This window comes from Acipenser ruthenus, chromosome 4 (assembly GCF_902713425.1).
Source record: "Acipenser ruthenus chromosome 4, fAciRut3.2 maternal haplotype, whole genome shotgun sequence".
Taxonomy (NCBI): Eukaryota; Metazoa; Chordata; class Actinopteri; order Acipenseriformes; family Acipenseridae; genus Acipenser; species Acipenser ruthenus.
The window spans coordinates 84,059,033-84,077,381 of NC_081192.1; the positions used below are offsets into that span (position 1 = coordinate 84,059,033).

At 40.6% G+C, this 18,349-nt stretch overlaps 1 protein-coding gene and 1 non-coding gene across 3 annotated transcripts; both read right to left on the reverse strand.

Annotated features, from left to right (window-relative positions):
- Window positions 1–2,192: 2,192 nt before the first annotated feature.
- On the reverse strand, window positions 2,193–7,667 carry LOC117399301 (HIG1 domain family member 1A, mitochondrial-like). Of its 2 annotated transcripts, none has more exons than XM_033998396.3 (4): window positions 7,520–7,667; window positions 5,764–5,856; window positions 5,201–5,335; window positions 2,193–4,737 (listed from the first exon to the last, which is right to left on the reverse strand). In XM_033998396.3, exons 2-4 carry the CDS (start codon window positions 5,849–5,851, stop codon window positions 4,664–4,666), a joined length of 297 nt encoding a protein of 98 aa, XP_033854287.2. In that variant the 5' UTR covers window positions 5,852–5,856; window positions 7,520–7,667; the 3' UTR covers window positions 2,193–4,663. The 2 variants fall into 2 exon arrangements, with proteins under 2 accessions (XP_033854287.2, XP_058878945.1); XM_059022962.1 differs by having other exon boundaries at window positions 5,764–5,857; window positions 7,523–7,649.
- On the reverse strand, window positions 5,466–5,595 carry LOC117400787 (small nucleolar RNA SNORA5). The gene has a single exon (XR_004544249.2). It is a non-coding gene; the product is annotated as a small nucleolar RNA SNORA5 (small nucleolar RNA).
- Window positions 7,668–18,349: the final 10,682 nt, after the last annotated feature.

Genomic DNA, 18,349 nt, shown 5'->3' on the forward strand with positions numbered 1-18,349 from the left:
ATTTTCATCCCCAGAGGTCTCTCTATCAAAGCAACATGAGGAAAATTGTATTCCTCATCGGGGCACAAATAAGTTGAAATATGGTTTTAAGTCCTTGACTATAGTGCCTTTTGTGCTTAATTTGTTGTTAAGACATCTATCAGTTGTTCTTTCGTGTACCTATAGTAAACTGTTACAGAATGAGGTTTCCCCATACTGTATCTTACTGCTGAACTAAATGCAAATGTGTACTTAATAGCTGCTTGACAAACAAAACACTAGTATAAGGTTCTTAAGTTAAATATTTAGAATCTGCTTGGAAAAAATCATATGCATAATGTTTTGAACAGTCCTTATAAATGGCCATTCTGCACCTTGGATGCTAACAGATGTAAAATATAAAAATGATAACTGTTATGTTAATGTCAAAAGCAGTTAATAAAACAAAACAAACAAAAAAAATCATAAATAAAACCACAAAAAAAATTGTCATACTCTTTATTGATTGAAGTTTCTAACCAATTTTTATTTTATAACATTTATTCAGTCACTGTGTAGGTGGCAGTTTTAACCAGAGATCCCAAATCTGCATACAATTGAAACTATAGTGCCCACAATTGAACTAAAAACAGCCCTTCCCCACACTGAAGGAAGAGTAATTATTGATTTAAATCAGGAGGTTCAAACTTTTTTTAAAACTGTACCCCTTCTGTCGGGAGGTTTGCAATGAAAGGCAGAATAATCTGATTCACACATTTTTTCCCTGTTTATTTCATATATCATTTTTTCACAACAGTCTGGGGCTGACAAACTGGTGGTTTAAGATAGAATGGCAAATAGTAGGCTTAATTCTTAAAACTTAATTACATGTCTTTGGATGTACAGAATTAAAAGACAGTATTAAGGAATCTCTTTGGAAACACTCATATTAGCTTTCTATTAGGCAAATCATTATACTAATACAAAATAGTCTGCACTGTAAATGTTCATCACTTTACCATTTACTTCCCACCTCAGCATAATTACGTGTGCCATTTAAAATGTTTACAACATCAAAAACACATTAACCTCAAGATAAAACTATAATACCCAACAATGATACTTAATTGTTTTTAATTTGTTTTATTTAAGCCAGCATTATTATCCAAAGAGCATATATATATATATATATATATATATATATATATAAGCGTCAAAGTATGAGTATTGTGATTAGCCTACTATTTATGTTTACCGGAGCATTTACACTTCTGGGGGTGGGGGGAAAAATAAACCAACCCCCCCCCCCCCCCCCCCCGCAGAAACACTGTGCTTCACTGATACAACAAGTTGAAAACAGCAAAGATCAGGAGCAGCACAGAGCACTCTTCATATGCGCAATCAACACGCTCGCTTAACCTATATAAAAGCCATTTGTTTTCATCTGCAGTTCACTTTGAGCTGCTAAAGAAAGATGACATAATTATACACAGTGTTTTAGAGAATATATAATACATTTAAATTTTTTTTTTTTCTTTTACTTTCTTTTTTATTTGTGCATTTCTGAGTCATGCTGCGTACTTCCTATGACCCTGAGAAGTAACCCGTTGAAAACCTCTGGTTTAAATAATCCAGTTACTCCTTTGTCCTGATAACACTGCCCCCTTCTGTAAAACAGTATGTGGACTGGAACCTTCTAATCATTTTGAAACAAATGTCCATGCAGATTCATCACATTCTGATGAATTAGTTCCCAAGATGGAGTAGTGAAATGCATTTACAGTATGGGGGGATAACCTTCCCCACACTGAAGGAATTCACTGTTTTCTTTGGTTGATTTCATTTGTCTGTTCTTGTTGTTTTAGATCTGATGCCAACTGGTAACTACTGGCTTACATAATTCAGTTCAGTGGACACCCAACCAGAAAACAGATTGCATTATAACACTGCCCCCTTCTGTAAAACAGTATGTGAACCTCACCCACCTATAAGAATTCTGTAACAAAAGTCCATGCAGTTTCATCACATTCTGATAAATTATTTCCCAAGCTGTAACAGGTGTCACTTTTGTGAAGAGAGTAAAATGCATTTACAGTATAGAGAAATTAAAATGGAACCTGAATTTCCAAACAATCATAATTAAGATTTTATTTTACTTGCATTAAGAGAACCTTTTTTATGATAAAGAAAATAATCCAGATACACTGTTTAGAATAATAAGAATTACAACTGACTCATTTAATGTTAATATTTAATTTGTTACCGTTGTTTCATAAGAATGTAGAACATACAACATGAGCACTAAACATGAGAACTAAAACAATGTATACAGAGCATCATATATACAATTGGAACACATTTTATAGCACAGTATTTAAAACAGTGTCACACTTTCAGATACAACTAGAAACACAAAGGGCACTGAGGGTTCCTCAGGCATAATATATTTTATTAAAAACATAAAAAAAAGGTTTTGAAATGAAAGTATGTGTATCCTGTAAGCATTATTCTAATGGAGTATAAAAACATAGGTCAAATGGGCTTGAAGTTACAGTATTTAGTTTAAGTTTTTTGGTTGCCAAGTATTCGAATTCTAGAATAGAGTAAGAGTACACATTATCTTTCATAAAAGGCACTACATAGAATATCAGTATGCAATACTGGTTATTCATTATTTATGAGTTAGCAGAGATGTAGAGAACAGAGTGGCTGTTTTCATAACACAGAAGCATTAATTTATCCAGCCAGTATTACTGTAAAAACAACCATCAGGGCTCACACAGACCCTACAGTTTACACTCTATATTTAGTTTAAAACCTCCACAGAAATAAATAGTTCAACATTATTAAACCAAATACCATAGACCACAATAGTCTTCAGTGCAATAATATATGGGTCAGAATACATTATCACACAGTATTTTATTTTGTTTCTCTTGTACCTCTCACAGAACGCCAGTACAACGTTGTGAGGTTCATGGGTTTTGTCCTTGTATTTTCTTGCTCTTTTAAAAACATTTTACATTATTTTGTTATTGGTATGAACCTCTTTGTTTGGTTCAGTGTCCTTGTCTATTTTTTATTTATTATTTCTTCTCTGTTGTACTGTGCCTGTTGCAGCAAGAGTGATAATGGCAACAGTTTGTTTTTAAATGAAGCTGTGAATGGAGCGTCATGATGTAGGAGCATGTATATTAAAGAAATATAGATTTTTGCGCGTACCTACATGAAGATTATTTATATTTATATTTATATATTATATATATATTTATATATTATAGGAGGCTGTGTGGTCCAGTGGTTAAAGAAAAGGACTTGTAACCAGAAGGTCCCCGGTTCAAATCCCACCTCAGCCACTGACTCATTGTGTGGCCCTGAGCAAGTCACTTAACCTCCTTGTGCGCCGTCTTTCGGGTGAGACGTTGTTGTAAGTGACTCTGCAGCTCATGCATAGTTCACACACCCTAGTCTCTGTAAGTCGCCTTGGATAAAGGCGTCTACTAAATAAACAAATAATATATATATATATATATATATATATAATTACGGGCAAACCCTGAAACTGGGAATTCGCAGACATCCTGGGCAAAGTCCAAAATGAATCATAAGATTTTTAATTCCGGGTTTTGCCTGGGCAGATCTAGGAGTGCCCAACAATGCCCTGTCAAAGTCCAAAATGAATCACAAGATCTTTAATTCCGGGTTTTGCCTGGGCAGATCTAGGAGTGCCCAACAATGCCCTGTCAAAGTGTGAAATGAATCACAAGATCTTTTATTTTATGTTGAAAAGGACAGATACAGAGCTACGATTGAAGATCTTGTTTGACCAGCCTACCTGATCACTCACTTCATTCATGTTCCACCCAGTAACTGCATCCATCTCTCCAACTGGACAGTTTAATACAACTCCTTATTATTATTGGTTGTTATTACATTATTAATGATACTGTCCTTTTTACACACAAGTGTCAATGGGGCTTCTCATGTTAATTTTTATTCCGACGTTGCGGGTAATATTGTTCCGAAGTGTGACAGAGGTTTTATATAGGAATTGAGATTTTATATATATATATATATATATATATATATATATATATATATATATATATTTATTAGAGAGAGAGAGAGAGAGAGAGAGATATATATATATATATATATATATATAATCTTGATTCCTATCCGGCTGCTGCTACGCAAGTGTCAGTGGGGCTTCTCATGTTAATTGCTTGTCTGCCTGCCACTCAGAACAGGAATGAATGAACAGAGGGAGTGGTTCGGACTCTGTTCGAGTTATGTTAATTTTTATTCTGGGCTTTGCCCGAAACACACACACACACACTTGAACAAAAGTTATTGTATTTCTTGCTCTTCTTGTATTACTTGTATTGTAACGCTTGAAATGTTTTTGCTTACGATTGTAAGTCGCCCTGGATAAGGGCGTCTGCTAAGAAATAAATAATAATAATAATAATAATAAACAAGACAGGTCATAACATTTTTTTTTTTAAATAAATCATGACATATGGTGTTAACGTTATAGGTGGTGAGTAGCTGAAGTATAACAAACTCACCTGAAGGCCCATGATAAATGATGCATGTCATGGTTTTTCATGATACTTCCTTAATTAAAACAAATACTAGATATTATAATAGAGTTTTTTTTAAAAAAAAAACACATAAATTGCTAAAGAAAGTTCCAACAGACTCATTTCTCCATCAGGGCTTTTGCTTGCTCTCGCGGCTTCAAGTAGAAGTCTCTATACATTGAGTAAACAACTCCTGAAATATGAAGAAGAAATGCATTAAAATGTTTCTTGTTTCATCTGCAAGCCACATGTATGTAATCAACCAAGACAGAAGAATATGGTATTTGGATCCACTTCGAACAAATAAATATGTATTATTCAAGGTTGGTATTTAATTGAAAATCTGTTCTTTATCAAATATAACTTACCATCAGACAAATATTCCTGAAAATATTAAATTGGCAAACAATTCTAGAGCAAACTAGGATCAATGTGATGGAGAGTCTAAGTAATCATTCAAGTACTGTACATGAATAATTGAACCATCCAGATCTGCTTTGGCATTGCTATGTAGGAGCAGAGCAAGTGGCAGTACCACAATTGTATCCCCAGTACCCATACGTTGAGAAATGTGGGGCCCATGAAGTACCAGTTTTCTGTATAGACCATAAGAGGCATACTAAATCTGACAAGGGTGCACATGCTTTGCCACTTACCAATAGTCATTGCTCCAACAACAAATCCCTGCGCTGCCACACGCATGTGGATAAGATGGACAGACATTTTAGTGTTTCCTCGTGTCCTCATCTTGTACAGGCCAAAAGCTACTATCCCAGCAAAACCTGCCATTCCTTTAAATAAAAGTAAACAACAAATAGAACAAGCTGTACATGCAGATTTAATCCCCCCCCCCATAACCCATATCAGTATGTACATTTAGAAGAAGCTACTTCAGGTAGACAAATGCTTTGGGTAACCCAAATTTACCTGTAGCACAATTTTATCCCCAGAATCCATCAGTTCTAGATGGAAGGCCCCATTAACTACACGTTACTTGTAGCAGACATTTTTACACCAACAGGAAGGGCTTACTGAATTTGACAAGGCTGCACATGCAAGTTAGAATAATTAACAAATTTTAATGTCCCACTTCTGCCAGGAAGATAATATAGGGTATAACACATTATTGAGAAGTATAATTACACACAACAGTCTGCCTGAAGATGCAACTGTGATCACCTACAGCATTGTTTTAATAAAATAATAAATCACAACATACCAACTGGAACAAATGGAGACTCCTTTGATTTCTGCCAGAACTTTGATGTCTGACTATCATCTGGGTAAGCAGATATAATGGAAGACATGATCGCTGTAACACACAAAAAAATAATTCCTTCTAACATGTGAGTCACATATTTCTGGTTGATGCAAACAATATAGGTGTGCAATGAGAGCCACTACCCTGCTGCTTATATGAACAATTCCGATGAATGGCGGTGACACAATATTGTAATGACACAGCACAATCATTAAGGAAATAAAGCAGCTCACAGGAAGTTACAATTGCAGCGGTCACAAAAGGTGACCCAGACAGTGACTCAATGTCTGAGCGAACAGTCTTGAAAAGAGTAGAAATACCTGAAGCTAAATGACAAATCCCCCTTCTATGTTTTAATATTACATTTCAATATTATCTAAAAGAAAAACTGGTTATAAAAATTACACACATTATTGACAAATAACCAAGTTTCCAGAAAAAAAAGCGCAAAACAACCTGATGTTGTATGTACCACAATGTTATCCCCAGTATCCATCAGTAACAGATGTGTCTGATGAATTTTATGTTTGTTGTATTTTGATTATAAAGGGCTGGGCTAACTGTACCAGATGGAAGTCTATTTCAGTCTACCCATTAAGGACATAAGTTAAACTATTCAGTTTGCCCTATAAAGGGAAAAAAAAACCAAAAACAACCTTAAAGATATTAAGAAAGGATCTTGGCAATCAATTAGATTTGCCCAGTTGCTATAGAAATAATTATACTCCTCTGGACCTTACTGTACAACAAAAGCCAGCAACTTTGTCATATAATTTCCAATTTCACCTGATGTGTATTAAAACCTGATGTGTTGCCAATGGTTTTGAAAAAAAAAAACAAAAACAAAAAAAACTACGGATTGTAGTAGGAATTGCATATAGTTTGGTCACGCTGCACAGGGAACTAAAATCGAGGTCAAGCGACTTCAAGGTGAAGTGCGCAGCTGTAGCAATTTGGGAGGGCTGTTTCCGATATACGTAAAACTAATGTATTTAACAAACGTTACACAATTGTATTCTTTATGGGGGGAAAAAACAGCAGATTAATTAAATTAGGGTTTTCTCTTTGTATTTAGTTTAATCTCGCAAACTCACTGTGGCGATTATTATCCCTTTGTTATTAACAGCGCAGGGACATAATTGTTCTTACAGTTAATCCAGCGACATCACGAATGTTTTAGTAAAAAAAAAAAAAAATGCGACATTTAGATCCTATACTCAACTTTACTTTTATTTAAAAAAAAAAACACGACGTCAACTAAATTATATACTTTTTACATAACACAAATACCACAATGGTGAAGGTTCTGGTCAGTTTTCACTGGGATTGACAAAGTTAATCTTCACAGGTGCGCTTCCGGTTTTTTAATTTGTTTTAATTTTATTTATTTATTGTTTTATTTTAATATACCACAACTACACCGACTTGCTGGGCCTACTGATATACAGTATAGGAATTAAAAAATAAATCACACATTTGTGAAACCCTACTATTAAAAATAAATAAAAAAGAAGATATACCGACTACTTCATATGAAGACATGTGGTAGCTATATTGTCACAGAAAATAAATTCTGACTGAAAATTCTACACAAGTAATTTCCACATTGTATAACGTTATATAATTAATTGTTAGATGCTGATTGTGTCGAACACATCAGAAACATAGTTTATATTTATATTAAAACACTGGTCATGTTAAGTAGTCGGCCTACCTATTAATGTAGAATTAGGAAGTGGTCTTCAAACTGAATGGCGTAGTTTCTTCGTACAGAGATACTGTCGTACTGTACTGCTCTACTTTTATTTATGGAACCGGCTAAAAAGAAAAAACCAAACACCGGCTGTCACAAGGAAAACGTCAAGGTGACGTAAACCCCCTAGTTTCGTAATATTTTAACTCAGTATATTTAACCAAGCTCACAAGTTTAACTGTTTACTCGTATCACGTATATTTCTTAAAAGTCAGATATTAAAATAACAATAATAAAATAAAATAAAAAGTTTACGTAAGTATTGCATTAAAAATCGCGTGAACTCTGACCTTTTCACAACGGACGACGTTGCTGGGAGTTGTAGTTTCTATTGTAAGCGAAGTTAAACCAAACTTTGTACTTAAAGAAAACCGTATAATCACTCAAATAGGTGCATAGCCTTGGTACAGGCTTTTTGCAGAGAAAATGCAGCCAGGCTGTTACACTAACGTAGATAAAAGACCCCATTAATGCGTTCTAAATGGGTTTTCAATAGGTTTGCGCGGAGTCAAGTGACTTCTGCATAGCAACCGGTAGCCGCTGAAATTGGGTGGACGTGGCTAATTATGTTGACAACCTTCGTGACCAAAAAAATAATAGATACAAACTAAAATGAGGTGTTGTAGGTTTAAAGCAATGCCCATACAACCTGCCGGCCGATTTCTGAATAATAATAATAATAATAATAATAATAATAATAATAATAATAATAATAATAATAATGATGCGAATAATAATAATAATAATAATAATAATAATAATAATAATAATAATAATAATAATAATACGACTACTACTAATAATAATAGTTAGGACTTAACCCCCAAAAATCGAACGTCTTATTTTATGACATCTTACAATATTAGTTAGTCATATAGTAAACTAATCATACATCTATCTATCTATATGTTGGGTTAATTTTACTGGAGCAACGTGGGTAAAGTACACTGCCCTGCTCAAGGATACATCAGCAGTGCCCCACGGGATTTTTATTGTTCATTTGTTGTTCAGTTTTTAATTTGTAATGCTCTTATTGTGTGCCCAGTCTGTGGGTGTTTCTGACTGCATGATAGCCCTAGTGTGTCCAGCCTCGGCACCACACCCTGAGAGGGTTGGCTACCGATAGAAGGAGAGCTGCCCCCCTCCTTAATGTTGTTTTGGGCTGTGTGTTACCGTAATTTTTCATTTATTTGGGTATTGTCATGGAGTTGATCAAAACCCTTGAGCCTGGCAAGGTGTGGAGAATACATAAAATACTGGTGTTCGTTCAGGTAGGCTCCTTGTCTAATCTGTTGTTGCAAATACCCACTGACAGCAAAACAAAACAGCAAAGAGCTGTGGAAAGTGTCAGATATGGAGGCAAGTCCATACTATATTAGAGACATTAAAATGGCCCATGGTGTGCCCAGATTAGTGTATTTATGTGAGCAGACTGAACTACGAGACTTTCCATAACTGTCCTGCACGGGTGTAATACATCCCAGGAATAAACGAGCGTCTCCAATACACTCAGATTGTAGTTGTGACAAGTGCCAGTAAAGACAAGGCCCATTTATTTAAAAAGACAGTTTATACAGTTTGCTCCCCTGGAAGAGGTCACTTTTTTTAAAGTAACAAAAACGCTTATTCACTGTCAAACATGAACTACTTTAGATGTGTAATGACTGCAGTATAGGATACTGACCTAAAGGTTAGGGTTTCGGTGTAGGGACAGAATTATTCGTTGTTTTATTAACAATAATATGATAGCCAATCAGAGTGCAGTGTCCTGACAGGAACATTTCGTGGTACGTTTGTAAGCACTTCCTTGACCTTATCCCCTATCTGTATAATGTAAAATCTGCCTCATTTCCTATTCCAAGCTTTTAAAACGATTGCATTTTTAAACACGATTCACCTAGATTTATTTAGACACGTACCCTCCTTAACATATACGTGTTGTTATTTCTACGATCGATGTTTTCACCTGGCCTGACAAGAGCTCTTTATCGCCGAAGTGCAGACAGAAATTGTCACTGTTATGCCTATTCATAAGCAGTCAAGACCGGGGCGTGGTTTGGTAGCGGGTAGATTAGGCCTATTATTATTTTGATATAGTGTACTACAATTCCCACAATGCACACTGCATCGACGGACTTCCCTGCAGACCAATCACCCATACAAGTCGTGGTGCGTCCGTCTTGCACGTATACCCTTCTCGAAAACTTGCAAGCCACCCCTTCAGTTTTTTTTAGTGCGTGCTATTTCTTGGCACGCAAGTTAATACGTGCAGAACTGTGAATCAACATAGTTGTTCCAGCATTTTGTGTACTGTGTTTCTTTTACCATTTATGGAGGTACTTTTTTGATAAGAAGTTACGAGCTTTTTAAATTTTGTAAATACGTGTGAAACAGTTTGACTAGTTTTAATCATCACACATGTATTTTGAAAGCTGCACCTTTTAAAAGGTTTACAATGATGTCTATATTTAATTGATCATAACAGCGGCTACAGTGAATATGATTATCTCCAATGCATTTCTAACTGTTAGAATATTTAAAACAAGGGATTTTACAAGGTATTTTTCAAATAGCAATAACCCCAATTAGAGTTTTTTTTTTTTTTTTTTTTTTTTAACAAAGTACTTGAGTTAGTAAATTGTATATTTAAAACTTTAAAAAGTGCATGCCTTTGGGCTGCAAGTCCCAAACTTGTTACTGGGTTTACAGTCGCTCAACATCCAATTTTCTTTTTTATTTTATTGCTGCTTCAGCCAACTTTGTTTGTTGCTGCCACCTACTGGCTTATTAAAAAAAAAATACACTGTATTTTAATTAAAACTGTTAGTTGTATGCATTTATTGGTATTCGATACAAATAAACTCCATGTATTTTCTGAAGTTAAAAATAAAACAATGAATGATTCACCCTACTCTCCTATCCTGCACCTATCATATGTTTCATCTTGGTATGCTTTCCTATGATACAGTTTTATTTTGCAAACCGTCCAGTTGTCAATGGAAACTGGTAGGCCGTGGAAAAAAAAAAGTTGCTATCACATATACTGTGCATGCTTGAATTTCTGAATTAAAGGGAGGGATCGTTGGTATGAGGTGAAAGTAACAAAAAGTGAATATTATAATACTAACTCATCTATCAACAACAAATGAATCTATTAACAACAAGACAGCATACGTAAATCAAAATTAAATTTACTCAAGGTTAAAAAACAGCATACCTTAAATTGAAATTCAATTCATTATTTGAGCTGTGTACAAAAAAACAGCTTCCCTTAAATGAAAATTCAACTTATGGGGGTGCAATTTCTTCATTTGAGCTGTGTACTTTTACTCCACAATTTATTTAAATAAATTTTACTTTAACTGTGCAAGCACAAAGTGTCAATCATTCCCCTCAGCCTCGCTCACTTCCATCGAGGAAATCAGGGCTTGCTCTTGCTGTCTGCCGACATGTTCAGCCAATCACAGCTAACTTTAGTTGGAACCCAAAACTTTGCAACAGATGAGTTTTGGATAGCTCCGTGAAGTTGGCCCCCCTATAAACAGTACAAAGGTTGAGTCATATATCATTCGTTTGTGCCGGTTTATGCTGTTGAAACGAACGTTTGTGCAGCTATGGTTTTTAAGATATTGTAACAACCCAGGCATTTGCGCTGCAAAAAACACTTGGTGACTGTCCTAGTTGTTTGTCCTTTATGTTTGTTTCACATGTTGTACAGTTTTGCTGTGCCACGCTACGAGCTAACAAGGGGAGGGGGGAGTGTTGGTTGCCTGTCTGTCTGGGCTCACCAATCTTGGACATGCATTTGCAGCTCCAGAATGGCGGGAGATTGGGGTCCAAATGGCATGACTGGTATTGGTGAGGGCGGATGGAGGGCATGGTTTAGAAAGAGGTAAATAAGAGGGCATGCCTGAGCACGGGGAGGAGAGTTGAAAAGTGAGTGAATGACAGGCAGACAGACAGAGAGAGAGAGAGAGAGAGAGAAAGACAGAGACAAAGTTTATCGACTGCACATATTGAAAGTTAATCAAACTGTCCATCCTAACTAGTGAATACTAAGAGTTATAATACAATGTATATGTTACATTTTATGACTTAATAAATAAAGGGCTTCTGTTTTAATATTTTGTCGAGTGTCTTCTTGAGATAACAATAGCGAGAAACTGCAAGTCAAAGTAATTTTTATTATAGTCTGTAGGTGTAAAAATAATACATTTTCTTACAGAATAAAACATACATTGTAAAACTGAGTTTTCAGCTTAATGTTGTTCTGCATATCCTCTGCATGTGCCTTAAAAAACTTACTGTCTTTAATTGTCTTTAACCCCCCTCCCCCCCCCTCCGCTTCAATTGAAAGGTTGAACTGAGCGTGGAAAGCATCCCAGTCAACCTTTCAATTGAAGCGGGGGGGGGGGGGGGGGTCTTGACTCCACTCTGCTTGCCACTGTGTGGTGTCGGGATGACCGCTGCCTCCATTTCCTCCTGTAGCAGACTTTCTGGTTCCGACAGGCTGCACTCGAACTCCTGTTCAGCCTGACTTAAAGGATGGACCGGCGAGGAAAAGGCCCTCCAACTTGCCAGGATTAAACGACGCTCTGCCCTGCCTACCGACCGTCACCCCAGAGCTGAGTGAGGTCCTCCGGTCGGTTTGGCAGCAGCCATCAGCCAGGGCTGCTGAGCAATGAACTCCGAGGTCAGACTAGGAGGGCAGGGGAGTCCCTCCGCGAGCTGGCGGCTGCCATAGAGATACTAACCTGGCACGCATTTGTCCACGTACCTTCCGAAGTACAGGAGGAGTTGGCCAGGGACCAGTTTGGGGAGGCTATTGGGACCGGAGAATTACGCAGGTGCGTCTACTCCGGCCCCAGAGCCTCTGGGAGGCCATGGAGCTAGCGCATGAGAGGGAGGTGGTCTGGGCTACGGAGCGACAGGGCTCAGTGGGATGAAGCCGGCCAGCAGTCCACATGACACAGCTTGAGACGGGGCCATTCACCCCCACTGAGGCGCCAACAACATGGCTCCCAGAGGTCGTCGCTCTTCTCAGAGCGGTAGCGGGCCATGACCCGGGAGACAGTCCACGGCAACCTCTCCTTTGCTGGGGCTGTGAACGGCCTGGTCATCGCCGCACTGAATGCCTTACAAGGCGCCGTCCTGCGGGAGCTAAGGGCCCCCTGCCCGACACCAGAAAATTCCCAGGGGTCCACTTGAACAGGGGAAGGTGGACCCTGCACATACCCCTATTGTGGCGGAGCCAGTCAACCCGGTGCTGGTGGTCGTGAGGACTTTGTGGGTGACCACTGTCGTGTTCTGATCCATATTGAAGGGGTGCCCTTCTCTGCCCTGGTTGATACAGGCTCAACGGTCACCCTTGTGCGGCTGGACATCCTACAACAAAACCAGTGGGGGCCGGCTCCAGTGGAGGCGACCACTGCCCAGTTGTGGACAGCGACGGGGGAGCTGGCGCCGATGGGGGGGAAGGGGACATTGACCATCCACATCGGGGGACCGGTGTTGAAACACCCGGAGTGGATTGCCCCAGTCCTAGACCCGTGCACTCTTGGGCTGGATTTCCTCCGCCGTATTGGCGGCCAGCTCGACCTGTCTGGGGGGGAACTCCATATACTTGGAGAACCAGCTCTTGCTCTGGCCGGACCCAGGAAAGTACAGAGACCCCCTTCCCCGGCTAACCCAGTCAGTCATCAACTGCAGCTGAACACCAATCCTGTTCCGTCTGGGCGGAAGAGGAGGACTCGGCCGTCAGGTCCGTCTCATCGGAAATGGTTGGGGGGGCATATCCATCTACCTCGAGCTGCCTGAACAGTGCTCTCTGCCATATATATATATATATATATATATATATATATATATATATATATATATATATATAGTGAGGAAAGGGTAGTGTCGCCTTTAAGAAATGGCGGCACTAGGGGAGAAACTACATAACCCAGAAATCCGAGTGCCAATTGATTGGGAGGGGTTTCTGGGTTTATAAGGAAGCAGGGCAGAACCATCGGGGCGTTGTGTGATTGTGAGGAACACCACCCTATTGTTCTGCAGAAAAGAAGCCTGCAAACTCCAGTGTGTTGGTAGAGCATCGTAAGGTAAAGTGATCGTTTGTATTTAGAATATAGTTGAGTATTTAGTTTAAACTGAGCGCGATTTTCCTCTTGTTGAGGTAGCCTTTTGTTTTGGTGAAAGTTTATTTATTTTTCTTTTGTCGTGTTGCTAGTCGAAGTTTATTTTACTTCTCAGCAATTTAAAAGAGGCCCGCGGTGTTCCGCGCTGTGCGGTTGAGCGCCGTCACAACAGCAGGGTGTTTAGTTTTATGCTTTACGACCAGGAGGTGTATTGGTTATTCACGCGCTGTAGAGACAGTGAATAATAATCAGAAAGAACGGATTTATTAGACTGGAAGTGCAAGAAATTGTTTTTTGTAATACAGATACAAGACACATTGCATATGGTTTACACAGAAAAAGTGGACACTTGCTTTTAGTTGGGGCACAATTTGCTTCCGTGGACGACCAGGAGTTGGCTGCAGGGGTTCCTTCCCCACAGCCTGGATATAACTTGTTCTATCTTTGTTCACTTCTCTGGACGCCTGGGGTCATCTCAATTGTGTTCCTCGGATTCTTCTTTATATATATATATATAGTGAGGAAAGGGTAGTGTCGCCTTTAAGAAATGGCGGCACTAGGGGAGAAACTACATAACCCAGAAATCCGAGTGCCAATTGATTGGGAGGGGTTTCTGGGTTTATAAGGAAGCAGGGCAGAACCATCGGGGCGTTGTGTGATTGTGAGGAACACCACCCTATTGTTCTGCAGAAAAGAAGCCTGCAAACTCCAGTGTGTTGGTAGAGCATCGTAAGGTAAAGTGATCGTTTGTATTTAGAATATAGTTGAGTATTTAGTTTAAACTGAGCGCGATTTTCCTCTTGTTGAGGTAGCCTTTTGTTTTGGTGAAAGTTTATTTATTTTTCTTTTGTCGTGTTGCTAGTCGAAGTTTATTTTACTTCTCAGCAATTTAAAAGAGGCCCGCGGTGTTCCGCGCTGTGCGGTTGAGCGCCGTCACAACAGCAGGGTGTTTAGTTTTATGCTTTACAACCAGGAGGTGTATTGGTTATTCACGCGCTGTAGAGACAGTGAATAATAATCAGAAAGAACGGATTTATTAGACTGGAAGTGCAAGAAATTGTTTTTTGTAATACAGATACAAGACACATTGCATATGGTTTACACAGAAAAAGTGGACACTTGCTTTTAGTTGGGGCACAATTTGCTTCCGTGGACGACCAGGAGTTGGCTGCAGGGGTTCCTTCCCCACAGCCTGGATATAACTTGTTCTATCTTTGTTCACTTCTCTGGACGCCTGGGGTCATCTCAATTGTGTTCCTCGGATTCTTCTTTAAAGGGGATCCATCCTGCGTTTACCTGTGTTCCAGGACAACTCCAGCAGAGGGAGCCTGTCTTGTACTTATCTGTGTTACAGGACTACTCCAGCAGAGGGAGCCTGTCTTGCACTTACCTGTGTTACAGGACTACTCCAGCAGAGGGAGTCTGTTGTATACTTACCTGTGTGGCGGAACTACTCCAGCAGAGGGAGTCTGTTGTATACTTACCTGTGTTGCAGAGTTACTCCAGCAAAGGGAGCCAGCTCTGTGTTCACCTGTGTTATAGGACTACTCCAGCAGGAGGAGTCCATCCTGTATTTACCTGTGATCCAGGACAGCTCTAAGGAAGAGAGCTGGCCCTGTTCTTACCTGTGGACTGACTCACTTCGGCGGAAGGAATCTCGGTACTACTCTCCTGTCTCCACGTCTCCAGTGGCCAGTGTGGTTCGCTTCAGTGGACTCGGTCCCATTTAAGTGGATCGTGCACAGGCCAAAGCCTGTAGAAGTGTAGTAGCCTTGAAGTAGCTTAGAGAGGGTCGAAGAAGTGAGTTAGTCAGTGGCCCGTACAGGGCATTAGCCTTTAGCAGAAACTGCTGTATTGTGTAAATATTGTAAATAAAACATACTTGCCTGCAAACGTATCGAGTCTGTGCCAGTTGGTGGGAACGGGAAACCAGTGGTCAGCAGCACCACGCTACTGGATCGTTTACAATATATATATATTATTTTTTTAATTTTTTTAAATCCAAAGGGACATTTCAGTGCATTACCAAGATTATTATTGTGTCATTTAGCAGATGCCTGTATCCAAGGCGATTTACAGGGTTTTCAAGTATTAAAAATACAATGTGCTACATATACAACATAACGATAGGTTACGGATGTAACCCCGGTTCCCTGAAAGAGAAAATGACTGCCAAAACAATACTTTTGGGATATGTCTGCTTGTCAGGGATTTACTGAGCATTTTATATCAAAGCTGCCAATAGGCCCCTCCGTGGAGTGACGTCCTCGGTCCCGCCCCCCAAGGTAATAAATAGTCACTGCACGTAGACTTCAGTCTCTTTTGCATTCTCTTTCAGGGAACCAGTATTACATCCGTAACCTATCATTCCCTTTCAATTCAAAGATGACCACCAAAACAATATTTTTGGGAAAGTATACCAAAGCCGTCGCGAGGGAGAATGAGCAGACAGCATATGAGGGACATCTTGCTACCGCCATCTAGTTTGGTGGTGTGAGCTTGCAACCTCAAGGAGCACCAGGAGAACTGTTGCCTCGTCTCTCCAGACCATCTCGAGGAAGGCAGGGAGCAGCGTTTTAGGTGGGAAAGCGTACAAAAGTGCTTTGGGTCATTCGTCAACGCCTAGTGGACCTCTGCAGCTCCGGAGGGAGAACCACAGGGGGCAACGGGTCATCTCTGCTGTTGTAAATCACTCCCATCTTTAAGCCTTTGCTCAGGTGGTAGGTGCTTGCCTCCACCAGCTTAGCCCTTTCCAGCATAGGCGAGACACTGTCAGCCAACGGTGTCTGTCTAGCTTGGGGTGTGGCCGAAAGGCATTGAGCCACGCTTGAAGCGGGCGCATGTGAAATAACCCCAGTTGGATGGCTGACGAAGCTGCGGCCATCAGACCCAGTAATTTTTGGCACAACACCAATTGTACTGTGGGCCCTTGTTGAAACAGGGCCAGACAGTTGTGAATGGCAGCTACTCTTGTCCGACAGGTAGGCTTGCATCATAATGGAATCCAGCCGGAGACCCTAGTAGATCGTACTTTGCACTGGTATTAATTGGCTTTGAGGGTGAGACCCAGCCTAGACAGATGCTCTGTCACAATCGCTGTGTGGGCCACTGCTCCTTCCTGGGACTGGGAACAAATCAACCAGTTCTCCAGGTAATTCATCACCCTGATCCCTTGCAGCTGCAAAGGAGCTAGGATGGCATCCATGCACTTTGAAAAGGTCACACGGAAAACTGGAAAACGGTCCCCTGAAAGGCGAAGCGGATATATTTCCTGTGCGCTGGACAGATAGGAACGTGGAAATACGCGTCATTCCGGTCCACTGTGATAAACCATTCGCCCCGGTCTGACAGCCTGGTGAGTACGATAGACGCCAGCGTCTCATTCACTCCCGTACCAGAGTACAGGAGGGGAGCATTGAGGCTACCTGCCGAGATGCACTGCGTTCTCGGTGAGAGCGCTGCAGCAATTCCTCAACCGCTGGTCCAGAGAAATGGTCAGGGAAGGTAGGGTCTGCTTCTGAAGGATGGAGCCAATTTCCCATGAGGCCATGATCGAAATCGCATCATGGTCCTCCTCAGCAATGCTGACATCCAGTTCTGTAACATCTGGGGTGACCACTGGTGCAGGCAGGGTCAGCTCCAGGGCCGGCGTTATCGGCTGAGCTGGGGCCAGGGCCAGGGCAAGGGCTTGAGCCATGCTAGCTTTTTTAGCCATGTGTGATGTCTGCACAGCACCAAGGGCGTTGTTTAAACACCGGAGGGTGTAGACCTGTGTATTGAAGCACTCAGGCACCAAGGGTGCAGAAGCACCGAGGACACTCAGTGAGGTAGAATACAGGACTGGTGCACCGAAGAAATGTTATTGACATGCTGTAGCACTAAGCACCAAGGCATGGAGCATCTAAGCATCGAGGGCACCGAAGCACCAAGAGGCAACTCGCCTTAACTGCGTGAAGTCAACACAACCTAGGGTAGTGCATAGCATACAACGGTGTGGATACACAGGCTCGAGTGGCTGCGGTAGGCAATCAGGAGAGCAGTACAGGGAAGCGCACGGTGCAGCGTGGCAATAACCTGGTTCTGGACCACGTGCAGTCACACAACGGGGCAGCGAGTAGCGTATGCCGGAGTGGAGCAGTAAAGAAAAAAAACATACATGCACACAACAGTAAAGTTGTGAGAGTAAAATAGCAGTCACCACGGCAACACGTGTAACTGCATTTTTTTTTTTTTTTTACCAACGCGCCGAGTAGGTTGGCTGAAACAAGCCAGCGGATGCCACTCAACAGCTGGGCACAGCAGAGCAGGGACCCGGTGGAGGATCACGCGTCTCCTTTTTCTTTCTTTTTTTTAACTGCAATAACAGAGGAGAAAACACAAAACAGCAAGTGCTGCAAGGTTAGAAAAGCAGACTACAATCGGAAAGTGACGAAAAAGAGTAAACGCAGCTCAGTTCACAGAAGCAGAGTTTCTGATTCCAGGGAAGTGGCAAGCCGGCTTCCAGCAATAAAATTGCAAGGGAACTCCAGAAAACTCGAGAGAGAGCTGTTTTACACAGTCTCGATCACAGCAACTGGACAAGGGTATCTAGCCTGGACTGCATGCAGTCACATAACCGGGGCAGCGCGTAGCCTACAGCGGAGTGGAGCAC